The sequence below is a fragment of the Pleurodeles waltl genome, chromosome 12 (assembly GCF_031143425.1).
Source record: "Pleurodeles waltl isolate 20211129_DDA chromosome 12, aPleWal1.hap1.20221129, whole genome shotgun sequence".
Classification (NCBI taxonomy): Eukaryota; Metazoa; Chordata; class Amphibia; order Caudata; family Salamandridae; genus Pleurodeles; species Pleurodeles waltl.
This window is the reverse complement of record NC_090451.1, coordinates 601,777,342-601,804,607: the sequence shown is the minus strand read 5'-3', so window position 1 is coordinate 601,804,607 and position 27,266 is coordinate 601,777,342. Positions and strand designations below refer to the sequence as shown.

General features: G+C 41.4%; 1 protein-coding gene across 2 annotated transcripts in view; it reads right to left on the bottom strand.

Annotated features, from left to right (window-relative positions):
* Positions 1-318: 318 nt before the first annotated feature.
* The window catches only part of B4GALT3 (beta-1,4-galactosyltransferase 3), a 342,042-nt gene continuing 315,094 nt past the window's right edge, over positions 319-27,266 (bottom strand). For both annotated transcript variants that reach the window (XM_069217831.1, XM_069217830.1), the window contains exons 6-7: positions 10,056-10,160; positions 319-5,359 (exon numbers count right to left, since the gene is read on the bottom strand). In XM_069217831.1, the coding sequence (XP_069073932.1) occupies positions 4,564-5,359; positions 10,056-10,160 (901 nt within the window). In that variant the 3' untranslated portion in view covers positions 319-4,563. The remainder of the gene's footprint in view (positions 5,360-10,055; positions 10,161-27,266) is intronic.

Here is a 27,266-nt window from a genome sequence, read left to right as displayed (position 1 = left end):
CCCAAAATGGTAGTAGGTCCTTGTAGATCTAATCTTGGAAGAGTCAATCTCACATCCAGAGTTTCAAAAGTTATAGTTTGCTCCAAAATCTCCACATTCTTCCATGGGCCAGCAGACCCATTGGAGTAACTTATTTATCTGGGTAAGGAAGGCCTAGATGGCTTTCTTTGAGGTAACATGTTTGAATTTTTTGGGGCTTCTCACCAAATACTGTAAAAAGTGACCGTTGTCTTGTGCTACACCACTGCTAACCTCATGTAAGATACATTTTAATAGAAACTAAGATTAAAAGAAACTGCACAGAATCAAACATGCTTTATAACTTTTTAATAAATACGTACAAGTACAAAATAGTTTTTGACACAATATTCAGGCTGCAAACCACCCCAAAAATACAACAAAGTAAACCGAAATGTCAGTTGCACAAGACACATTAAGTTTCCTAAAGGCGAGAGGCATGGTGTGAATACCGCTCGTGATACGATATTACAGGAAAAGTAAAGCAGGAAAGGCAGTGGTTGCAAAGCACTGTACAAAGTGACCTTTTAATCCCATTTGTGGCAACTTTTCACAACTCACATCAATAATTTCCAGTTTACTGAGACTTTTTTACATTTACATTTCAATGCAGCATTTCATTTTCTGTGGTAGTCTCAATATGTCCCGAATCCTCACTGGATTCAGAAATGCGCTAATGATGATTTGTACATAATAAAAAAAATATTGGCCCTGCTCTATGCAGCCATGTGCAATCACAGTATGCAGAGTTGAACCACAGGACGTAACAGCACACAGTGGCAGTCTTTCCTCCAAATGTCCATCCAACACAGTGTCTCTGAATAAACAAACTTAGCGTCCATTAAAAAAGGGCTTCTGATTTCACTTTCCTTGAGCTCAAATTTCAACTTTTTCTTTCTATTCTTCTTTCTAAATTATTAGTATAGTGAACGTTTATAAGCAGCAGTATAGTAGGCACAACATACATTAACAATTATTTTCAATTATATTTTCAAATGGATATCAATTTCTGAATTTTTTGAGTGTTTCACATTCCTGAGGTAAAATATAGGTCTTAAAATAAAAGCGGACCTGCTGCTGTTTTCTCAAAACATGGATTAACTGCAAAGGTGTGTCTTCGGCGCATGAAGTTTACACAGACTACAAAGGCGGGCTTCCATTTATGTTTTTTTTTTTTCTGTTTGGGACAATGGTCGGTACAAAAGGAAGCAACAATGCATGAAACAAATAAAGTGTGTCTGTGCACAAAAAAATATTAGACACGTGCCAGATGTTAATTTCACCTGTAGAGTTTTGCCAAATTCGGGATTCTGCATTTCATCACATCGTACGATATTGTATTTTTTTATTAGTCTAATCTAAAGGCAGCATTTTCTTATGCAACTGGTATTTTTGTACGTACTACGCTGCTGCACTACAGGTTCTTGATTTTCTTTTCAGCAAAAAAAATTGCAGAAGGAAAAATCGTTCAAATCTTGGTGTTTACTGATAAATATTCTGATACCTTATTGCATGAATCAGCAGCGCAAATACTTTAGCTGTACCACTTTTTTTTTCAAGTCGGTTTTTCCAGTTTATTATTTTTTTCAGCAATTTTAAAAAAGCCAATTTCGATTACATGTCGAATTTTCTGAATTTTGTGGGTACAATATCATGAAACGATGAAAGCAAATTTTCGAACAGTCTCACTCCTCTAAACTCTCACCCAACTCTTCCCATCATCCCCCAACAAACAAAGACCAGTTGAACTTTGTGAAAACGGTATGCCTCTGGATTTAGACTTTCACACAGGCTAAACATGCTCTCGTGTTAGTAGAACGATATAATAGTAATGCTGTAAAATCAAAAAACGTGATTTGAAATAAGAAGACCACAGGACTGGACGTTCAGTGATTACTTAACACTCTAACAGCATGAAGTTATTTTAATTGGGTGAAACAGCATCACAGAACTAGAATCCAACGTAGGAAACAAATAACTCACAATCAGTCACATCACCAAATTTCTCAATTAGCTCACTTGGTCACTCTGCGTCTTCCTATGAGAGAGTATAGATGAAAAGGGTGAGAATGGAAAACAAACCTAGCCCCAACTAGACAGTCCACCACCGTTCAGAAAACCAATATATCTTCTTAGTCTTCCACTGTTCCCAACTCCCCCAAACCTGCTACCAAGAACACCTTAGCTTAAGAGATGCTCTGTCTCTGCAGCAAGACATGCTGAGGCTTGAAATCACTGACAATTGAATCAGAAAAAGGCATGGTTCCACAGGCCAGGCTCCGCAACAAAGAGACCTGAAGACTTCAATCATAATAGGCAAACAACAGACATGCAAGGTTCTTCATACAATGTAACGAGACATGGAGGGTCAATTTCTGCCACCAGAGTAAGAGAAAGAGGACTAGAGGCGCCAGGCACATCAGACAATAATTACTACTTTGGAGAAGAGCAGCTAGCCCCGTCAAGCCAAAAAACAAGACAAAGCAGATGAAAAAAAACCCTGTTTCAAGTGCAATGCGAGGAGAGAAAAGTAGTCAGTTTACATAAATGCAAATACAAAGAAACAGACAAATGGTAGTAAAGGACAGCAAGTTCAATCTAGATGGGCCTCCTACATTGTGTATCTGCTATCCAGATTCTAGTGACAGCACATTCTGGCTGAATGCTTTGTTTGTTTTAAGAGTTTGTTTGCTGCCTGTCCTTCAGAAGAAACCTATTTTGTTATATACAGTGTTGGCCCTGGCATCACATTCAAATGTTACTGTGATCACTCATTTACACAAGGCTCCAGCTGAAGACTATGAACATGTCTACCAAGGTGCAAACACCAGAAGCTTTAATCCTTTTTTTTTATTAAATAATTACGTATAAAGTTGACAGTATAAAATATACATAAAATGTTTTTGATGAAAGAGCCTTATGAGACCCTTATTGTTAGTTGTGGCATCATAATTAAATAACATTGTTCCAGCACATGATCTAGAGCAGTGGTTCCTGACTTTTGTACTTCTGTGGACCCCAGCCTCTAATCATTACTGGACCCCAGTGAATCATTATTGGAAACCAGAGACTCCCAATGAGTCATTACTCAAAGCTGGGGATCCTGGCCTAGGCATTTTTCATAATTTAAACTGCAAAACAATGCACAAAAAATACAGAACCAAGCATTCATCAAACAAATACACACATTGTCATAATTGTATTTAATTCACAAACAAATATACAAAAACGTCAACAGTTTCATTTTAATAGGAAGGTCAGAGCTTTTCTAAATTCATGAGCCAACTCATCGCCCTAATTATATTCTGTTTGATGCACTTGTGCTGCTCTCACATATGAATCTGAGGATACTGACTAATTTTTAATTTCCAGTTTCAAATTCCTTCACATCTACAAAGCTTTTTAAAATTTATAATCTACATTTTCTTATTTTTTATATACACTTTATTAATATGATTTAATTTGCTAAACAGTTGCAGACACCCTGCGTGAGCTTCACAGACGCTCAGGGCCCCCTGGAATGCAGGTTAACGACCACTGATCTAGTTTTACTTGTATTACAGCCCACTTTAGACAGAGTTACCTACAGAGCTAACAATGGGCCTCCTTAGTGAAAGGGTCTGATTTTATTAGTGTGTGTTGTGGTAATGCCATTGACTTTGCAGTTCCTCACTATCCCGGTGACTGGTCATGGTACTGATAATCATCTAAAACAGAAGTTCGTAAGAGAGGGTCCAAAACCTGAGAGTCCACAAAGCCTATTCAAGGGGTCTGCTAATGTTTAGAAAATGTAAGAATATTTGCAGATTAAACTCGATACCCTTTTTCTCTGGGTTATTATAGTCTAATCAATTGACCTTGCAGAATTGAAAATAATAAAAACATAGAATGTGGAGAGCACAATGTTGAAACATACTTGCTAAAAACAGACATCTTGAATGAACATGATTCAAATCTGTTCAGTCTTTCCTTTGGTAAAATGGAAAAAACACCTACCAGGCTTTAACTTGAAATGTTGAAATAAATATTCATATATATATATGCTTTTACCTATGTTACAATTATTTCAACCAGGAATTTGATCGTTTGCAGTAAAAGGATCTCCCTCTACTCCACTGACTGGCAGAAGAGAGACTTTCAGGTCCATCAAGGAAAACATGAGACTTCCTCATCCCTAATTTCAACAAAGTTATACATGTTTTGGTGAAATGCTGAATCACCCAGCATCAAAAGTACTCCCAATATGCCGCTGAGAAGCATGGATCAATTTTCTGCTATTGTCTCCAGCGAAATACCTATGGCTTGTTCTAGTCCTTTTTGCCAGCAAACATTCAAAGCAACCTGAAGGTTCAAAGGCAGAACGCACACAAAGCACCAATGCCATTTATGAGTTTGCTTTAGTTGTTCTTGATGAAGTCAATCTATCATCAAACTTGAGGTCTTTGCAGTGAAAAAGTCTCTTTGCCCATTTGCTCCCGTTAGAGCCATAGGCAGTTCCCAAAAACACATTTTAGCATTTACTTTCTTTAAGTGCCCTTGGTTGGACTACTTTTTAGAAGAAACATGATCTGCATTTCCTGATGGTGGTCTAGAGACCACAGTGGCAACAAATTCTTTCTTGGTTATTTCATCATTATGGTGCGCACCAGACTTTGAAAGATCTTTGACAAGACTATCTGCAACAGACACTTGTTGCAGCATGCGGTCTCCAAGACCCTTTTTTCTTTTACGGAGTTTAACTGCTGGTTTATTTAAGTCCAAGGATCTTGTTGACTGACTGGGGGTTGACCTGCTAAGAAAATCCCTGCTCTGGCTGATGCTTTCCACTAATGTGATGCCACTCATTGTTTTGTATGAATCCCGTTTAAGACCTTGTTCAGAGTATGTAGATCTGGCATCCTGTATGCTCCTGTTCTGTTCTTCTAGTTGTTTTGCTTTGAAGTTATCTTCAGAATGCCTAACTCTTCTTACCTGGGAGTCAGATCCAGGCTTACTACTACCATGAGTAAGTGACGCACCCTCTTTGGTGTCAGATTTGGGTTCAGCATCAATAGACAGGGATATTTTTTCTCCTTGATTAGTGCTTACCTCAACATGATTTGTAACAATGACTTTCGTACTAGGTTCCTGTACCGTTGCATTGTTTGTCACGGTATTCCGTTTAGGGACAGATGAGATGGGTGACTGTGGCTTCTTGCCATTCTTGGTTCTTGGGTCAAAGCCAATGTCTGCTGTGATATTGGTATACAGTGGATGGAGCTCCTTGGAAATCAATGTATAGGAAAGTGAATTCATCCCATCTTGAGTCCACATCCTCTGCGTCCTGATCAGGAGGTCAAACCTACAGAAAAGGAACACAAGGAACTTTAGGACTTTTTTGCAAGCAGTTGTAAAACATAAGTATTTATTTTTCTAAATTTATAAGGGTCAGTGGTGTCAGATGTACATGTCTGGAGAAGCTTCAGTATGTATTTGGGAAGCAAGTGCAAAATGTCACATAAAGTTGCCTTTAAGATGATACTATGACTAGCAGTCCATTTGTTATTTCTCATTGTCAACTTGTGAGTATCTGGTAACTGCAAAATGGGACTGAAAATTATTAACAGTATTGGGAATGCATGCTTTTTTTTGATAGCCAGTTAACCCCCTTCCCTATATATTAGGTAGCATTAGTTTCCGTCTTGAAAAAAGAAGCCAACCAGTGTGTGGTTCATGTCCTGTGGTTTAGGGGCTGTTATGAGGGTGTTGATAGTGTGATAGCTTTACAGACTAAAAGTGATTTTTTCTATTACATCAAGGCCCTTCCCAATTAATACTGAGGACACATAGGCACCAGTGAAAAGGTTAGTCCTAGACAATCAGAGTGTGCAGAACAACCTTTTCAAATTTCGTAACCATTCAGGAAGAACCTTGAGGACCCTAGCTTCAGCAACAGAAGTGTACAGGAATCACATATAGCCACCTGTGTATATCTAACTGGTACATCCATGGTGAATGCCTCTGAAGCTGCATTACATCCGGTGGACTAAGCCCGGAGATCAGATGGAGGTATAGTTTCGGGCAGGCTGTAGCAATGGTTACTAAATGTTATAGATCTAGTAATGGTAGCTTTCAAAAGGACTATCCTGGAATCATTGCCTATAAAAATCATGAATAATTAGTCAGTAGAACAAAGAACCCAATTTCAGGAAATATAAAACACAAGAAGAACTCGCCTGGTGTACCAATTATGTCTTTTCTCCTAAGGAGGTATGAGGACAAAGGAAAAACTATGTCGAAAGAACACTCACCCTGTTTAGACAGAACGCTGACAGAACCTTTGGAACAAAGGTTGGATGAGTCCTGAAGTCCACATTTCCCCCTTGGAAAACCATAAAAGGCTCTGCAGAGCAAAGGACTTGAAGTTCATTTATGACTCTGGCCTTTTTATAGCTACCAAGAAAGCAGTTTTCCACACAAGAGCTCTTCAGGCACCGGAAGGCAATAGGTCAAAGGATTTACACCTCAATATGACCAAGACCAAGTTCTGGTCCCAGGAGGCCATTGTGTGTTTTACAGAAGGCAACAGATGCATTAGGTCTGTCTATTTGTTTTTCTGCTTGGCCTCAGAGAAGTATTCCTCAGTCAAGTTCACGTAAAGCCCTGAAGCTGTCCATCTCCACATGGTTTCATCCCAGGGAGGTAAGAAAGATCTACCAGTTATTGAGCAGGTGAACAGGTAGATGTTTTTCATGATGGCCCAGATACAGAATCATTTCCTCTTGAGGGTTGAAGGATGAATGCCTGACAGCCACCAGAAATTTTGAATTCTCCAAGGAGAGACCCAACAGGGGAAAGGATAGCTCATAAGAATCATTCACAAAAGCTGAGCAATGTTAGAATGGAGTGCAAGATACCCTTTCCGTACATGGACAGAAGACTCATCCTTTGAAGAATGTAGACATAGAATCACATGTAGGAGGTCTGAAAATCAGATCTAGTGAGGCAAAGCCAGGGTAGGTAGGATAAATGAGCATTCTGGGCTCTTTGATCTTCTGAATGACCTATGAAATTGGAGGAACTAGCCAAAAGAAGGCATATAAGAATACCCTATTCTAAACAAATGGCCATTCTGTAGGAAGCTGGGTCCCTGTTTTAATCCAGAAGGTGAATTAGTCATATCTGGTGGTCAGGTGAGTGGAAAGGAATTTATAGGTGGATGATCACAAGCCTCAAATATGAGATCAAAGCCTTCCTGAAGAATTTCAAATTTGTGTGAGCAGTGGAGAATCCTGCTCAGGGCAACTTGGTTTGTTGATCTCAGGACTGTGGGGGACTAGCAATAACTAATATTCTAGACTGAGAGTGTCCATTTCAACAGATCCAATGCACGTTGTCAGATCAATGGGGTGATTTGATACTATGTTTCCTTATATGGAAGAGGGCAGTGATATTGTCTATGTGGATAATCACTATTCTTAATTCCACCAGTAGAAGGAACATTTACAATGCTTCAGTCTAACAAGCCCACTATGCACTGGTGGAAAGTCTGTTGCAATGCACCACATCAATTCTCTGAAGAGTCAGCGATGCCGGAGCACTGTGGAAGGGATAGGTAGAACAATTGCATCAAGAAGTTGGGAGTATGTGGTCACAACTGCAAGGAAGGAATCATGGATGGCTGAGCTAGCAATGGCTTGGGTTGGCTGCCCAGCCTTTATCCCTAGTTTGGTTTGTTAAATTTAGCTGGAAGAAACACATGTAAAGTTTGGCATGAGGATCCACCCCACAACAGGACATTTGTAGTCCCAGAAACCTCTGGAACTACCATGTTATCTGTTTTTGGCCCTCGCTGGGGCTGCTCTCTCTGTGGAGAAAAGACTGCTTTCAAGCTAGCATGTAGAATTTCTGTATCTACTGGATACTCTTGATGGCACCAAGAATGATTTGGGGTATTTCACTAAAAACCCAAGATTGCACAGAATATTAAAGATAAGGTTGGAACGGATTGCGCCTCCTTCCTTAAGGCTACTGAATCAGGTAATTGCCTAAAGAATTAATTACACTGGCCCTTCTACTACCATAAAAGACGGCCACCATGCCCAGACTTGTTGAAGGCATGAGAGGTAATACTAAGGCATTTACTGTTAGTTTTACTTCCTACCCCAATACAGAGATACTTCCTGCATGCCCACAAGAAAAGCACAAGGAAGTAAGTGGCTTTTAAGACCACTAACATAGCAGCATGTTGCTTTGCATGGCTGTCAGGATCTGAGCTAAAATTAGCATCCTGTGCTTCTAAATGGGTGGGTCTGACCTAGAGCACAGAAATTTAAATGGAGGCTAAACCTCTACCCATTTTATTGTATGGAAATAGTGAAGTGAAGTAAAGTAGCATCCCTTTCTCCTTTTCGGAGTAGAGCTAACTCCACAGCACCTAAACCGAGGATCCTGTACAGATCCCATAAATGGTCCAATGACCCAGGTGGCATAGATGGATATGAGGGTGGAGGCTCCAAAGTAAAGCCATGCTTCACAACTGAAAGGATTATGAAGTGGTGATTAACTGGGTAGAGAGAAGGTAGTGGCAGGAAAGCCTTCCTCTCATTAAAGTGGGGTGGGTCTTCAGAAATGGAGTTGAGAATGGTGGCTGGTCTTCACTGAAGTCACCAGGATCTTTTGGCCCGAGCCAGAGAAAGGAGAATTGGCTTGTTCTTCCTTCAGAAAATTCTTAAGGCTGCTGATTCCCAGAGGGAACGAAGGCTCCTGTCTAGGGATTGGAGATAAAGGACTACCTAACCTTAAGAGACTGGAAGACCTTCGCCGGTTGAAAGAGTTAGGTTGGTCCTTGAGGCCCGCTTCGATGGCACTCAGTGAGTGTACACGCTGGAGGACCTCATCCTTCGAGGGATCGAACAAGCTCATGATGGGGAATAATAAAAGAAGAATTTAGAAATTAACTCGTCGCAAAAAGGTACACGACAAATGTGGCTAAATCATTACATAAGTGGTTAATATTTATGTTTATGAGCAACATTACCAGAATTTGTCAAGAAATGTTATGTGATGGCTTATTTTACTGGAAATTTACCTTCCATGACATTAAATAAAGATTACAGTGTGGGATTATTTCTTAAAATATGCTACGTTCCCAAAACCGTAATAGCACTGTAGGAAATATTAAAAGAGCAATCTTGAGTGCTTGTGATTACATATCTTTTAAACCAAGAAAAATTTGGCCAAATATGTCAAAACTGGAATGGGGAATTATCCATGTGAAATATGTGAAGATAGAGAAAGCATACTAAAACCTGAAAATGTGGGTTGGGTTAATGAAAAATCATTGACACATCTTCACAGTAGTAGTTGCATCTCTTCAGATGAAAACCTTTCATTGGAGTTAACAATGAATTAGTAGTTTTTTGGATACTGTGTTGATGGAGGATGTATTTCTGGAAACAATATCAATACTTATACATGTCCACAAACAACGTGTGTGTATACTTCTCATAACGTGCATAATGAAATAGTACATCGATCATAAAGACTCGCTGTTGCAGCTTCTGATTCAGTTTTTGTACCAGTAGCAAGATACATTGATCATTCCTTACTGAAATTACTTCCAAGAAACTGAAATTAATCATAGTCACCGAATAGCACACTCTGTCTCAGATGTGCAATGTTTTCTTGATGGAATTGCTGAAATCAGTTGTATATCCTATCCTTTGAACTGAAATATGTATAATAACATCCAACATGCAGCGGAAATTATTGACCTGATGGTTCTTTTTTTATGTGATATTTGTAGTCAGGGCAGTATCAGCTAGCAAATTGGAAATTTTAAAATAACAATCGCTGGGTAATTATGAGTCCAATAAATTACTATAACTACTATAACTGAATTGTAAATGCGCTAAACCTTTTTGAGCAAGCATCCATATTACTTTTTTTTATGTTGACTGGTGACCATCTTTACTCTATGCTTAATATCATTGGCCATAACATGAACATTAATAACTTATATGTCAATAATTGATAGAGTAGCAGTCTCATCTCACCGGTGCGGATTTTCTTCATTCCCTTTGTCTCCTTTGTGTTTCACCATCTTGTAATGACCGACTGAGACAGGAGGCCGGGATATCTTCATGCCTGCTAGCCTAACCCTAAAGCAAAAAAAATAAAACAAGAACACGTTTAAGATAGGTGTTTGGCTAGAGAAGATTGAGCGGAGCTCCATTAGGCCTTTCATATTTTAATTGATCTTATTTAGGCAGTGAGGGCGGGACTACCAAGAGATGCTTTCACGACTACTGGACATTCACATTCAATTACTGTTCTAAGGTTGTCATCTGCCCAGTTATTCATGTAAACTTTATCTAGTAAAATAGTAACACAAAAACTATTTACATGCAAGGTTTATGTAATTGAAGTGAACAATACATTTACTAGTATATTGCTATTTCACAATTAAGAAGTGTCTATTTTTGTGGGATAATATTAACACGTACCACTTTATTTTTGGTCTAACACTAAAGAACGTCAACAATAATAAGGAGACACCTATACTAAATTGAAAACCAAAATATTAATCCACAAGAAAATGAAGGAGGGATAGGTGCAATGTAAGGAAAATGTCACTTACCCAGTGTACATCTGTTCGTGGCATTAGTCGCTGCAGATTCACATGTTGTGCATAGTTCGCCATCTGGTGTTGGGTCGGAGTGTTACAAGTTGTTTTTCTTCAAAGAAGTCTTTCGAGTCACGAGACCGAGGGACTCCTCCTCCTTCGCTTCCATTGCGCATGGGCGTCGACTCCATCTTCGATTGTTTTCCCCGCAGAGGGTGAGGTAGGAGTTGTGTGTGTTAGTAATAGTGCCCATGCAATGGAGTGAATAAGTATGTGCCAATTAAGGCTTAAGTAATATATTTACAAATGTACAAATGTTGAAGATAACTTCCAAACGGCTACAGGCTCCCGGGGAGGCGGGTGGGCACATGTGAATCTGCAGCGACTAATGCCACGATGGATGTACACTGGGTAAGTGACATTTTCCGTTCGATGGCATGTGTAGCTGCAGATACACATGTTGTGCATAGACTAGTAAGCAGTTATCTCCCCAAAAGCGGTGGCTCAGCCTGTAGGAGTGGAAGTAGTCTGAAATAAAGTTCTTAGTACGGCTTGACCTACTGTGGCTTGTTGTGCGGATAGCACGTCTACACAGTAGTGCTTAGTAAATGTGTGAGGCGTAGACCATGTGGCTGCCTTACATGTCTCTTGCATTGGAATATTTCCTAGGAAGGCCATGCTAGCGCCTTTCTTTCTGGTTGAGTGTGCCCTTGGTGTAATGGGCAGCTCTCTCTTTGCTTTAAGGTAGCAGATTTAGATGCACTTAACTATCCATCTGGCTATACCCTGTTTTGATATTGGGTTTCCTGTATGAGGTTTTTGAAATGCAATAAACAGTTTTTTTTTTTTCTGATTTGTTTTGTTCTGTCAATGTAGTACATTAGTGCTCTTCTGATGTCTAATGTATGTAGTGCCCTTTCGGCTACTGAGTCTGGCTGTGGGAAGAACACTGGCAGTTCTACCGTTTGATTTAAGTGGAACGGTGAAATAACCTTTGGTAGAAATTTAGGATTGGTTCTTAGGACTACCTTATTTTTGTGTATTTGGATAAAAGGTTCTTGTATTGTAAACGCCTGAATTTCACTTACTCTTCTTAGAGATGTGATGGCGATGAGAAATGCAACTTTCCAGGTTAAGAATTGTATTTCGCAAGAATGCATGGGTTCAAAAGGTGGACCCATGAGTCTTGTTAAGACGATGTTGAGGTTCCATGAAGGAACAGGTGGTGTCCTTGGTGGTATAATTCTTTTGAGGCCTTCCATAAACGCTTTAATGACAGGTATCCTAAATAGTGAAGTTGAATGGGTAATCTGCAGGTATGCAGATATTGCTGCGAGGTGTATCTTAATGGAAGAGAAGGCCAGATTTGATTTTTGTAAGTGTAGTAAGTAACCCACTACATCCTTTGGAGATGCGTGTAATGGTTGAATTTGATATTATGGCAGTAGCAAACAAACCTTTACCATTTGCTTGCATAGCAGTGTCTAGTGGATGGTCTTCTAGCTTGCTTTATGACTTCCATACATTCTTGGGTGAGGTTTAAGTGTCCGAATTCTAGGATTTCAGGAGCCAGATTGCTAGATTCAGCGATGCTGGGTTTGGATGCCTGATCTGTTGTTTGTGTTGTGTTAACAGATCTGGCCTGTTGGGTAACTTGACGTGGGGTACTACTGATAGGTCTAGCAGTGTTGTGTACCAAGGTTGCCTTGCCCATGTTGGTGCTATTAGTATGAGTTTGAGTTTGTTTTGACTCAATTTGTTTACTAGATATGGAAGGAGAGGGAGAGGGGGAAAAGCGTACGCAAATATCCCTGACCAGTTCATCCATAGGGCATTGCCTTGAGACTGCCTGTGTGGGTACCTGGATGCGAAGTTTTGTCATTTTGCGTTCTCCTTTGTCGCAAATAAGTCTATTTGAGGTGTTCCCCAAATTTTGAAGTAAGTGTTTAGAATTTGGGGGTGAATCTCCCATTCGTGGACCTGTTGGTGATCTCGAGAGAGATTGTCTGCTAGTTGATTCTGGATCCCTGGAATAAACTGTGCTATTAGGCGAATGTGGTTGCGAATTGCCCATTGCCATATTCTTTGTGCGAGGAGGCACAGCTGTGTGGAGTGTGTTCCCCCCTGTTTGTTTAGATAATACATTGTTGTCATGTTGTCTGTTTTGACAAGAATGGATTTGTGGGTTATGATGGGTTGGAATGCTTTCAACGCTAGGAATACTGCTAACAATTCGAGGTGATTTATATGCAGCTTTGCTTGATGTACGTCCCATTGTCCTTGGATGCTGTGTTGATTGAGGTGTGCTCCCCACCGGGTCATGGAAGCATCTGTTGTTATCACGTATTGTGGCACTGGGTCCTGGAAAGGCCGCCCTTTGTTTAAATTTATACTGTTCCACCATAGAAGCGAGATGTATGTTTGGCGGCCTATCAACACCAGATCTAGAAGGTGACCCTGTGCTTGTGACCATTGTGATGCTAGGCACTGTTGTAAGGGCCTCATGTGCAGTCTTGCGTTTGGGACAATGGCTATGCATGAGGACATCATGCCTAGGAGTTGTAATACAACCTTTGCCTGTATTTTTTGTGTTGGATACATGGCTTGTATAACCTTGCGAACATTTTGAACCCTTTGTGGACTTGGAGTGGCTATTCCCTTTATTGGGTTGATTGTAGCTCCTAAGTATTGCTGTATTTTGCATGGCAGAATGTGTGATTTTGCATAGTTGATGGAGAAACCGAGTTTGTAGAGGGTTTGTATGACATAATCTGTGTGGTGTGAACACTTTGTTAGGGAGTTGGTCTTGATTAGCCAATCGTCTAGATACGGGAATACGTGTATCTGCTGCCTTCTGATGTGTGCAGCTACTACTGCTAGGCATTTTGTAAATACTCTTGGTGCGGTCATTATACCGAACGGCAATACTTTGAATTGGTAATGTATTCCCTTGAATACGAACCTTAGGTATTTCCTGTGCGAGGGATGTATCGGTATGTGGAAATACGCGTCTTTGAGATCTAAGGTTGTCATGTAGTCTTGTTGCTTTAGCAGTGGTAACACTTCTTGTAGCGTGACCATGTGAAAGTGTTCTGATTTGATGTAGGTGTTTAGTGTTCTGAGATCTAGGATTGGTCTCAGTGTTTTGTCCTTTTTTGGTATTAGAAAGTACAGTGAGTAAACTCCTGTGTTTATTTGTGTACATGGTACCAATTCTATTGCGTTCTTTTGCAGTAATGCTTGAACTTCTATTTCTAGAAGGTCTAAATGCTGTTTTGATATATTCTGTGTTTTTGGTGGGATATTTGGAGGAATTTGTAGAAATTCTATGCAATAACCATGTTGGATAATTACTAAGACCCAAGTGTCTGTTGTTATCTCCTCCCAAGATTGGTAAAACTGACCTATTCTTCCCCCCACTGGTGTTGTGTGGAGGGGTTGAGTGACCTGTGAGTCACTGTTTGGTTGTAGGTGTTTTTGGGCTTTGAAATTTTCCCCGGTTTCTAGGGAATTGTCCTCCTCTGTACTGGCCCCGAAAGCCTCCCCTTTGGTACTGTCCCTGGTAGGTAGACGGTGTTGAATGTGAGGTACTGGCTTGTGTGGCCTGACCCCGAAACCCCCCTCTGAAGGTTGTTTTACGGAAGGTGCCGAAAGTGCCTCTGCCCTGCGGGGAATAGAGTGCGCCCATGGCCTTGGCTGTGTCAGTGTCCTTTTTCAGCTTCTCAATTGCGGTGTCCACTTCAGGTCCGAACAATTGTTGCTCATTGAACGGCATATTGAGCACTGCTTGCTGTATCTCCGGTTTAAAGCCAGATGTGCGCAACCATGCGTGCCTTCTTATGGTTACTGCGGTGTTTATTGTTCTTGCAGCTGTGTCCGCTGCATCCATAGAGGAGCGTATTTGGTTACTGGAGATGTTTTGTCCCTCCTCAACCACTTGCTTTGCCCTTTTTTTAAATTCTTTGGGTAGATGCTCGATGAGATGCTGCATCTCGTCCCAATTTGCTCTGTCATATCGCGCTAGGAGCGCCTGAGAGTTCGCGATGCGCCACTGGTTTGCAGCTTGTACTGCGACCCTTTTCCCAGCTGCGTCGAACTTGCGGCTTTCTTTATCCGGAGGTGGTGCATCTCCTGATGTGTGGGAGTTGGCTCTTTTGCGAGCTGCCCCTACTACAACTGAATCTGGTGGCAGCTGTGAGGTGATGAAAGCAGGGTCCGTGGGCGGTGCTTTATATTTTTTCTCCACCCTCGGAGTTATTGCTCTACTTTTGACAGGTTCTTTGAAGATCTGCCTTGCGTGCCTTAGCATTCCTGGAAGCATAGGAAGCTCTGGTAGGTGCTATGGGTGGAGGAGAGGGTGTTAAAAAAGGAAGTCATCCTCGACAGGTTCTGAGTGTAGCGACACGTTATGGAACTCTGCTGCCCTAGCTACCACCTGTGCATACGCTGTGCTGTCCTCGGGTGGTGAGGGCTTGGTAGGATACGCCTCAGGACTATTGTCTGACACTGGGGCGTCGTACAGGTCCCAAGCGTCCTGGTCATCTTGGCTCATGGTGGTGTGAGCCGGTGAGTGCGATGGAGTCTGTGCCGGTGATATCTGAGTTACAGGTGGAGGAGAGGGTGGCGGAGTTACCTTTTTCACCACTTTTGTTTGTGGTGTTTGTTCCTGTGTTTGGAACTCAAGTCTCCTTTTTCTCCTAATTGGGGGAAGAGTGCTGATCTTCCCTGTCCCACTCTGTATAAAGATCCGCTTTTGAGTGTGGTCTACGTCAGTGGTCTGTAACTCTTCCTCAAATCTGTGTTTGCGCATTTGAGAGGACAGTGATTGTTCCTCTGAATATCAGCTGGTAGTCTGTTCGGTTGCTGGTCTTTTTGGCACCGAAACCGTGTCTTTACTTGTTTTCGGCTCCGAGGCGACTTTTCTCTTTTTCGGAGTCGAGATTTCTCTGCGTCGATCTTCCTCGGTGCCGATGTCTTTGCGTCGAGCAGCTTCGGTTCCGCTGTCTCGGCGTCGATCTTTTTCGGCAGCGCTTTCTCGGTCCCGAGATTGCTGCGTGCCTGTGTCTCGACCCGAGTCGGACGATCTCGGCACCAATTCGGCCTTTTTCGGTGCCGATGGACGGTCACCTACTTTATGGGTTGAGCCATGGCCTGTTGGCAGTGGCGTCCCCTGGGCCTTGTCTGTTTTCTTGTGTGGTGCTTGTTTCGACGTCTTACTCACGGTTTCCTCGACATCGAATTCTTCCGAGTCGGATTCATGGATGGAGAAGGCTTCCTCTTCTTCTCCTTGTTCCTCGAACCCTCGTTGTCCTGTCGGCGTGGACGCCATCTGTAATCTTCTGGCTCGCCGGTCACGGAGCGTTTTTCGGGACCGAAACGCACGACAGGCCTCACACGTTTCCTCTTTGTGCTCGGGCGACAGGCACAGGTTACAGACCAAATGTTGGTCTGTATATGGGTATTTGTTGTGGCATTTAGGACAGAATCGGAACGGGGTCCGTTCCATCAGCCTCGATGTTACACGCGGTCGGGCCGACCAGGCCCCAACGGGGGATCGAAATTACCCCGAAGGGTTACCGGAGCTCTTCACGATTCGGTGTCGATTCTATCTAACCCGATCCCGAACGCAACAATACCGACGTAGTTTTCCGAAGTTTTGACTATCTTTCCGTCCCGAAACTCGGAGCGAAAAGGAACACGTCCGAACCCGATGGCGGAAAGAAAACAATTGAAGATGGAGTCGACGCCCATGCGCAATGGAAGCAAAGGAGGAGGAGTCCCTCGGTCTCGTGACTCGAAAGACTTCTTCGAAGAAAAACAACTTGTAACACTCCGACCCAACACCAGATGGCGGACTATGCACAACATGTGTATCTGCAGCTACACATGCCATCGAACTTATAGTTTGTGCAAAGAAACAAAAAGATAGGATTCAAGAAAAATGAACATAAGAATAAACATCCAGTTTGGAAAATGTTCATTTTACTAGTCTGAAAGTGTACAGTTTATAATTGATATATTACTAGAGTAATCATTTAACCTCTGGAATAAAGGTTAACTTAGTCAGTCCACTGAATAGAATTTAAGAATTTTGTAAGAACTTAACCCTTTCCTAGCGAAGCTAAATTAAACTATACATAAATAATAAAGTTTCATGCAGATTGGTCAAGGGGACAAAAGTTAGGAGGAAGATTCCAAATGTTTTTCTGCCTATTAAAATTCACCAGTGATGATTTTGGGTAATGTACACAAAAAAGCTATAAGGATTAACACCAACTTTGACACCATGGCAGATCACAGAGCCTTCTGTATACTTTTGTATGTGCACTGACCAATCAAAACGTTACAGATACCTTGGTGTGTTGTCAGTATAATCAGGAACTCAAATGAATCTTTAAAGGCCCAACCTGGTGCCCAGCTTCAAGTCATTTTCAGAGAATGCTTTGGAAGAGGGTACTGGCCACAGAACATGTCTGCAGGACACATACTGAGTTTGATGAGCAGGGCTCCAGGCAAAGCCATGAATGTAGTGTTTACTGGGATTTACAGGTGCAGTCAAGCCTCCGGGTGCAGTGATATAACCAATTTCTAGGCTGGTGTCAAAATAGATTATTACAAAACCGAAAACAAAACACTGGAAAATATTGCACTAGGGTAATTTATGGTTATTTCATGTCTGTGAAGATGTCTTTTAATTGTGAGTGTAACTGCGATATTCTTTCTCCTCAATATTTGCAATCTGAGAAGACATCTACATGACGCTGGTGCTGGAGAGTAAAATATGATTAATGTGTAGGATGATGCCTACTGCCTAGAAGCATAAATACAGGAGCCCTTTATTTGGATATGTTTAGTGGAAGGATGTTGCCAGAGGGCACAGAGCCATATAAATGATTTCAATGTCTGTTAGCAGATCAAGAAAGTGTAGAGTGCAACAGCCTTTCCCCCACAATCTATATCGATCACAGGGACACCTAGATACTTACAGTTTTACTGAAGCCCCATCAGAATATGCATTGCCGAGTGGAACCGGAGCACATTTTCATTTTCATGTAATGAAAAACGTGTTGCTACAAAAGGGGTAGTATTCATAATATCCTGTATGAGGTAACGGGCAGTATATGGTTGGAAAGAGAGGCGGAGGCTCTTGCGTTTCTTGGCAAACTATCATTGGGTAATTTTAGTGTTTTTTAGGTTTAGTTTTATAACTCTAACTTCTCTTATTATGAAGTATCACAGAAACTAATATGTTTTTAACATCCTTGCTAGTCCTTGAACTTAGTAGAGAACCATACTTCAACTGAAGGAAAGAACTGTCGGTTGTTTTTTGTACTCTCTCGTGATGTACTTGAACAGTTGCCTGGACTTTGCCTGTACTCCTGCACTTAGAGACAACAGGGCACAGTTTCTGGTCATGGCCTCTGGGCATATGGTGCGGGCAGCCTTTGGTCACATGGTATGCTCCCAACAAGGTTATGTGACGCTCCCTTTTGCTATGCTCTGTTGGGTCTGTCCACGGTTTGCACACATACCACAGGTCCCTCTATTATTTCTGAAATTCTTACCTTTCTCTGAGACATTTATTATTATTTTTTACACAGAGTATACAAATTTTAAAATGTGCATTTCGAATCTGAAATATGTTCACAAACCTGCTCACGAAACACAAATCTTAATTTGTATTTGTTCGGGGGGAGAAGGGTAGAGAAGACTCGTTTTAGGTTAGAGTGTATTCACCTAGCCCTGATGTAATGGTATTTAGGACGGGGTGTACGAATCGTGTCAATTCGGGAATCGCTCAATGGTCACAGGAAGTAGATGATCAGGTCTACTTAGCCCACTCATATGCCTCAATGTTGGCCTTTTTGTAGAGAGGATAAAGCAATTTACCCCTACGCAATGAGCCCAGGTATTCTGAAGTGGGAGAATGTACACCTTCAGCCAATAATCTTTTCTCACAACCACATTTGGGAATCAGAACGACTGGTTTGCAAACCTGAAAAGGTATTTCAGAAAATCATACTGCCACTTTTGAAGCCAACGGGGAAGAAGGCCATGCATATTTTCCCATTTTCACATTTATTGCTCTCAAAAATTAAATAAAGTATCAATACTAATCTAAACAAGGAGTCCATGTTGGCAGAAGCTCCCTCTTGAAGCAATGTAAGGTGTAATTCTGTCCAGCAGTATTTTCTGGAAAAGACAGCATTCAATCTGTGTCAGTTTGATTGGGAAACATATCTTTTGAGACCCACCCTTATGGCTTCCAAACTTGACCAATCTGGACAAAATTTGAACAGATCAATATGCAGTGCACAAATGCTTTTTTGGACGTGGTTAAATGGACCAATGGTCATTAAAAAAACAATTTTTCCTGTGTACTAAACAAAATTAGTATAACCACACATCAATAGATGGAACTGGTCTGTATAACTAGCGCAAGCTTCTCCAATGAGTAGATTGTCAGCTACTTGTAAGTAGCTCCCCTCTGTGCAACCTGGCCTACTAAATTAGAAGCTTTTGATTGTATGACCTAATTTATGTATACCTACATTAAAAGTGTGTATTCAAGACGAAAATGTGAATGTTTTCAGGAATCACAAGCGTATAGCTAGAGAAAAAAGGCTGAATTTTCAAAATATATTTGCAGCTGAAATTTGAGCGATATCAACTAATGGTTATTTCGGGCATAGCCCATAAACACATCAAAACACAATTATAGAAACTCACCAAAGAACAATAACACAAGATAAATTACATCTAAATTTCGGTTGAGACATTTTAGGACCAGTTTAAAATTGTAAAAACAAATCCGTAAATTCATCATAAAATGTTTTGATAATCATAATATTTTTGAGGAAAATACTATACAGTTAAATGCTACAGTGAGAGTGAGCATCTCTGTATTATATAGCTCCTATCGTGCCACCAGATTATCCAACTAAAATATTGAAATCAATACTTAAAAATGTTTTGGAAATCATAAAAAGCAGTGTAAACACAGTTCAATAATACTGCTAAAGTGACATACCCACGGATTTTCTAACTTGCCAAACTATTTGCAGGGAGGCTTAATGCTATTGGGCGATCACAGTCTGTCCTTATGCTCCTAAAAAGTGTTTTTTAGTTTTAGGGAGGCTAGCGTTCCACTTGGGGGTGAACTTGTTCATAAGTAATGTACCTGCCGTCAGTTTCAAGAGTGGGGGGCATGCTAGGGACGATATGTAGATGTCCATGTACATTTTCATCTTAGGGGTGAATTTGAAGGACAGGAAATCTTCAACCAGCCCTCCCGCCTTGGCATTGTGATGACAGGAGTTGGTCATGTAAGTCAAATACTGCTCTCTCACCGACACTTTTGTATTATTATTATTTACTAATGATGGCTTGTTCCAATAAGTGCTCATTCTTAGCAATACAAATTGCTGTTTAACATTGCGAAGCCACAGGACTGAGCTTCTCTCCTTAAGCTAAGTACTTCTTCCAGGCCTGTTCTATATGGAATCAGGGGTAGACTATAATCTAACCCAGTAAAATAGCGGCTTCAGTCTGGTCATGTTTCCTATCCTTTTCAGACCTGCGTCAAAGAAAAATGCGACTGTCGGTGTGCTACTTGGCAATTTGAATAGTGATTTTATAAAAGTGTTCCCTTTCGCAGTCAGCCCACTCAGGTTTCCTATACCTCAGAGTCCTGAACCATATAGGGCTGCAGATTGTGCCTTTGCCCTACACATTTCTATGACAGGGATCCTGACTTTGGGGTAGTAGATTTAAATCGCTTAGTAATTGTGAAGGCACTATTGAGAAGTGCTGATTCTAATTTCAATGTTTGGGCCTTCCACTTATTCAATTTATTGACCCTAACTCCCAAATAATCAAAGTACTCCTCTTGTTGAAGTTTCATGCCGATCATGAAATAGACCCCTCTAAATGATTTGTGTTTTTTCATAACCAGGATCTTTGTTTTAAGAAGCATTAACTTCCAGTCCTCTTCTAGCACAATAATCAGCAAAGTTTGGGGGCAAGCACGCAGCCCTGTCATACTCCACGGTTGACGGCAAAAAGGTCTGTGAGCCCCCCCCCCCCTTCTCCCCACCTTACTTGAGCGTCATTCCCATTGTGAAACCTAATTAGGACGTCCAGTAAAATATGTTCTACGACCATACCTGCTAGAGAATGCCATAGTTGATGCCTGGGGACCAGATCAAATGTGGCCCTCAGGTCAACAAATGCTATCCGGAGATGGTCAATGAAAAGTCCAAGGTACTTCCAGATTATAAGGTTTAGGCGGAACACCTGATCAATAGAACTGATTTTAGGGCTAAACCCTGCTTGAAGCTGTGATAGGGCTTTGGAATTTTTATAGTGATAAATCAAGCAGCGTTTTGCCTACGTATTATTAATTTATTTTTATTTTTTCCTGTTACTGCCGGAAAACGTGCTTGATATACTGAGGAGATTATTTGTAGCAATTATGCATATAGTGGCTACTAATGTGTTCTTGTCTGATGTGGTCCCTATTACAACACTTATATTAGTAGTAGCTCAGGGTGATTTTCATTGCACATAAACAGCACTTATTACAGAAAAGATTGAAGTCCCATTCTCGAGCGATCCTCCTTCTGAAAGAAAAAGGCAGACACTCTAGGAGAGCTAGGTTTAAGTATTATACCAATATCCCATTACGTTCCACTTCCTGTAAGATTGTTGAAGAACCACCTCCCAATATCATTTCCCACTTCCCACAGCAAATAATTCTCAACAGAGAAACCCTCCTACTTAATTTACCAATTTACTGGGAATTCACTTGCACTGCTAATTGATCAGAATTAAAGGCATTAAAAATAATGCTAAAATGGGCTTAGTTTTGAAATCATAAATGGACATCCCTGCAATGCGAGGCGACTGTGGAATACTGAGAAGACTACTGGGGCAGGCCAATATTTGCCCTTAAGATGGTACATATTTAGTTTCAGAATTTGGATGTCTAACATTTTCAGTGTCAATTAGGTAACTGGAGAAACAATATTTGAAAGATTTACTCATTTTAACCACAAATGCAATAATACAACTTGCACCTCTGATTTGTTGAAGGTACATCTAACGGTTTATTAACTTCACAGGGTACTACCGTTCAGCTCCTTCGAGTAACGTAAACTTTGTTTTTACCAAGACCAGCTGTATGTTTAGCATCACAAACTACACTTTCCATCAGACCTGGGAGGCGAAACCATCAATGGCAAAGAAACCTTAACCAATACGTGAGAGACAGTCTTACAAAACCCTTGTCTACGAATGGCAAGTCCACTTCTCTTGCAGCTGCTAGAGGAGCTGAGATTGTTTTCTCATTTGTAGTGTGGATTATCCTGATTCCAGGGTATGTGCACTATTCAGTCTACCCCCCTCAACCGGCACCTGCTCTGCTTTTTTGGTATTTGTTTCGAGTTTGTCTTTTTGTACATTTTTGTAACCTTTTATTGTTATTTTTTTTCCTGAAGTACTGTGGATGATTTATAGACCCACTCTGAAGGTAGACACCTACCTGGCTTCCAACTGGATAGAAAATTGGAAACAAAAATAGAGTTAGAAGATGAAAGAGCATGCAAAATATCCGGAAAGCTAGTGAGCATAAAGGGAAAAAAAGAAAAACATAATGAACAAACAATGAATGAGAAAGGAGTGATAATTAAAACACCACTGACAGCGAAAACAACATATAAAACACATAGCTGATGACTGATTCCTTAAATGGCTGTGGCATGGGTAACTTGGATGGCCCCCAGAAACGGGAGAAGCACATTGACATGTTGATGGTTAAAGGATTCAGGCGCCATGAACTAGGTGGCAAAGGACGTGGAGACCTCGGATAGATATAGTAAGTTTGACATGCCAAGTGGGGACGCTGGCCGATGAACCTGCTTTGGATTGTTATGGAGACTATGCACAAATGATGATCACATAATGTGTGAAGTTTGTCTAGATGTGTAACAAGGGTACTTTGAGAGAACTATTAAAGGGATTCATACATTGCATTGGTGGAAGATGTATAAACTAAGACCCTCAAAGCTCGTTAGGGAAGGGACGCAAGCACTTTGAATCAACAAGAAGTTCATGCACTTGGGATGGGCAGAGGAAGCCACCACCATGGATAGGAGGGATACATGACGTTTACGTGTCAAGGAATACACATTAAACTGAAGGAACGTAGTGGTAGGGAGAGGAGTCTTCACCTAGATCTGATAGCTAGTGTGTGTTTATGTGTGACCTTATGTAGCTATTTCTGGAAGGAAGACCCACCCTTTAATTGGTAAAAAGTTTAGATATTTTTGCTTTACCCTTTCTAAAAGCTAACATGAAGTTCTGACATCTTAGCCTATCGCAGCACTATCATACGTCTTGGCATTCTTTTGGACTAAAGACATTCTTGTATTGCAATCGTGCTTTTGAGTGCATTTCCGAAAACATGGCCTGTGACAGCGTGTTAAACACAAAGAGTTGATTAACGTTTTGGTGCTCGTGCATGTGCCCTTACCTGTATATTCTAGATTCGTAATTCCGCCAGTTACAGGTGGGAATTGCATCACCTATATAACTATTTATATATATATATGTATATATATATAGATAGTCAAGAATCCATGAGCAACACTACGTTTGCCACCACATATCAATGTTTCTGTTTGACTATGCCTGGACTGTGAGGGGTGGAGAGGAAGTCAGAGGGAATGGAAGGATCAAATGACACTGAATAGAATAGTTACTACACAGGTTAGTAACTTGTTCTTGTTGTTTGCATCAAGTTCTTTTCATTGCGAATGACAAGGACGAATCAAACAAAGGGAACAAAACACCTGGATGAAGACTTAGGGCCTGATTTAGATCCTGGTGGAGCGGAATACTGTCACAAACGTGATGGATACCCTTTTAACTGTATTAAGATCCCATTATAGTCTACGGGGATCATAATACAGCGGATGGGATAGCCGTCATGTTTGTGACAGAGTATTCCATCCTCCAGAATCTAATCAGGCCCTTATAGGCATAAATCGATTTGGGTCAAAGTTATTAGAATGCTCTATTAAGTTGAATGTCAATCATGAAGCTTGTGACCAGTCAACGGTGCTCAGAGAAGGGCTGTTTAGTCCGGATGTTTGCCTGCAAGAGTACAGAAATTGCTACATACCAGTGAAAAGCAATAACAGCTAACTTAGCTCTGGCAAAGTGGTAAAAGATTTCTTGTGCCAGAGGCCTTGGAATGGCCAAGAATTAGTGATGCTTCCAAAACTTGCCTATCGGGGGTGTGCCTGCTTTAAATACATTTATGTACAGGCATTGGCAGAACTAATATGGCTTGCCTACGAGACTGCTTTTGACTTTGTCAATGTCTTTTAGCTATGTTGTACAGCAATGTGACTCCTGTGCCTCATGGCTAAACGTGAAAAAAAAACCTCAATGACACAGCCAAAACAGACGACAGAGGGAGGGACTAAGGGAGAAACACGGAGGAAGGAGAAGTTCACAAGAGAGTCTGCTGAAAAAGACCACTCTGGTAAAGTGCTCAAACACAAAGAAAAACCGTAGTGCCTAGAAAAACGAGCAGTGGTAGGACAAGTTTGTATCCATGCTCCTAGGAAGGGCCAAAAAAAATCATGAAAAGGAAGGAAGCCTACAGCCCCTGACCAATAAGCAAGCAAATGAGAGTTACGATACAGCCATCCAATGGTTAGCAATGGACCGTCTCTAAGTCCACTGTCTGAAAATCAGTGCTTAAGTTGGGCCAGTGGTTTCTGGTGCAGAACACCGGCACTTATTTTTGAGGGCCAGCACTTATTCTTCTGTCTCAAGCATTTCCTGCAAGCAAAAGGCACATATGGGAAAGACAGAGGAAGAGAAAAACTAAAAAGCGTCACAAAGGGAGAAAGTAGAAAGCTGCAAGAGTGAGCTGAAGAAGCAAGGAATGGCTGTAAATGAATTAAAGAGGCCCTAGATGGCTTTAGGATTACGCTGCCTCAGTATTTCCTGCTTGTCACATTTTTCAGAAGTGAGCTTTGGGCACTAGCACATTTTAATTTACAAATTAAGCACTGTTAAAAAAAAGTTTCAAAGACGCAGCGTATGCATTATGTAGGCTAGACCTAAAAAAGGGTGAGCAGCTTTCACAGTGCAACATTTCAGCATACTGATAAGATGTTACAAGGAAAAGCTGTGGCTTCAAAGCTACTAAATGGAAAATACTTCTGCAAAAGACTGTTTTACAACCACTGGTTCAAGGGTTTCCTGATAGGGAGGAAAACACAGGAAGCCAATGAAAGGTAACTACTGCTTTGACAAAAAAACCTTACAAGTTACTTACTACAGTGGCTCTTGTTATTTGTCCTTTTCTTGATACAAGGACACCCGGGCACAGAAAGGATACATGTAGTATCCTGAGTACTTCTGTCCTACCACAGAACAGGCCAACAATGTGGACCGGGCAGGCGTGGCAAAGTGCCCATAGAAGGGACTGGACTTGCTTTAATGAATCAATATAATAGGAGTACTCAGTCCTGGAAAGATTTATCGTTAAAAATCTCTGTTGTGATGATAGATGGAAAATTGCTCTGCGACGGATATACTGTATCATTAGTGTTTTTTAAGCCATGTAAAAAGGTATGTCTGATCGAATTTTTTAGAAAGTGGAAAAGGTTCAAAAACATTCAGCAGTAGAACAGCGCCTTGCAAAGGTGAATCAAAAGATGTACATGGGATGCAAGGCTCAATGAAGGAGGTAGGCTCGAGAATGTAACTGGTGAAAGGCACGATGCCCAGGATGGTAGAAGATCTGTAGGAACAGGATGAGTTTGATTGGGTGGGTGTCGGGAGCATCACTGTCTTTTGATAGCAATCGGAAGTGCTGGAAAATACGAGATGTGCTTCTTAAATCAGAGTGTTGAGTTACAGGATTTACAGCGCAGGACAAAAGGGGTGTCCTGGTGCTCAGGAACTCGCCAACAGCATAGGGAGAATAGACTGCTTGAAGAGCCATGCTGGGAATAGTCCAAATGGATCCAGAGAGAGAATTCCAGTGCATGGCAGACACGAATGAAAAGTGCGGCCTCCTCACCAGCTAGGCTTCATGCGTGAAACACTCCTGGTTGCAGGATAAGTGTAGAATCCGAGGTGGGTTGTGGTGGGGGCCATGAAGGTGCAATTCGTGAAGCACCTGGTCCCTTCTCCTCATTATGGTGACAAATTAGTGAGACTGGCTTTTAATCTTCTATCCAGGAAGAAGGTCTCCTGAACCCAAGCTCGCATGACCCTTTTCTTCACAAGGAGGCACTGCTGAAACAGAGCTTACATTTTAATGAACAATGGATTCCCCTTTTTCCAGACCTTAGCCAAGCGACGCAATCGTGGAGGACGGACCTCGAGCAGGTGCGACAGGATCTACTGATTCTGTGCATATCTTCTTCAATCTGGTACAGTATCCCTGAGGTTGGAAAAATAAGCAATTCATGTACTTTACTACATCTGGAAATAGCTCATTCGGTTTTGAAGAAAGGCAAAACGAGGTTCCCGACTTTCTGTGGGTCATAAGGCCACTTCAGAGACTGAGAGGTGGATTTAAGAGCCCCCAACGCCTCCTTGCACCACATTAACGTCATTTTTTTTACGCTAATGTGACCCAACAAAGCCAAAATCGGCACACCAAATTTACAAAGTTGCGCAATGCATGCATTGTGGCACTTTGTAACTCTTTGTGCTGCATTATGCCTGTGCCAGGCATAATGTATGCAAAGGGGGCATTCCCCTATTGGGGGGGGGGGGGGCACAAAGAAATCTAAGAGATTTATGTGCTTCATTTTTTTCGGCACTTTTAACACCTGCTCATAGCGGGGATTAAAAGAAGGCTCCCATTGGTTTCAATGGGCCTCTGGGTGCTCTGCAGGCAGTGTCAGACTTTTTACACTAATCCTGCAAAGCGCTGAACTAGTGCCAAAAATTCTGACGCTAGTTCCCTAATTACCACCATGGTGTGCCATATATTAAATATGGCGCACACATGTTGGCATTAGGAGGGTGCTAATGGGTGCAAGAAAAGTGATGCTGCACTGGGTGCGGCCTCACTTTTCTTACATCAGGCCCTGAGTCTTCCAATACTGATTTGAACAGGTGCGTGCTAATGATGGTGATTCTCAGCATTTCCTGCAAACCCCATTTTTTCAGGGTTGAGCGCGCAAGCGCTCTGGTTTGTTTTAATCTCTTTGTGGGCTTTTAACCACGCCCACTCTTGCTCTTCTTTGTTGTGCTTGTCTTAAATGCTTCATTTTTATTGGTGTATTTTGTGAAATATTTCTCCTTTGTGTGCTGAGTTCGCTCCCAGGCGATTTCACTAAGTGAACATTTCTGTTGGCCATCATACTACGTCATGCTTCCTCCTGTTACAGCGTGTGATGGCCCCTTCTCCGGTTTCGGTTTGCCTTTCATCCCAGCCACAATCCTTTCTAGACATTCACACAGGGAGCCAATAACTGTAGCACTCACTCTCATGGCGGCCGTGGCGCTTTAAACTGGCTTGCTTCTGTCAACTGTTTTACTTTAAATTTTCAACTTATGTGGCAAGTAAAGTCCAGTTAGGAATTTACAACACTAATAGCTCTAA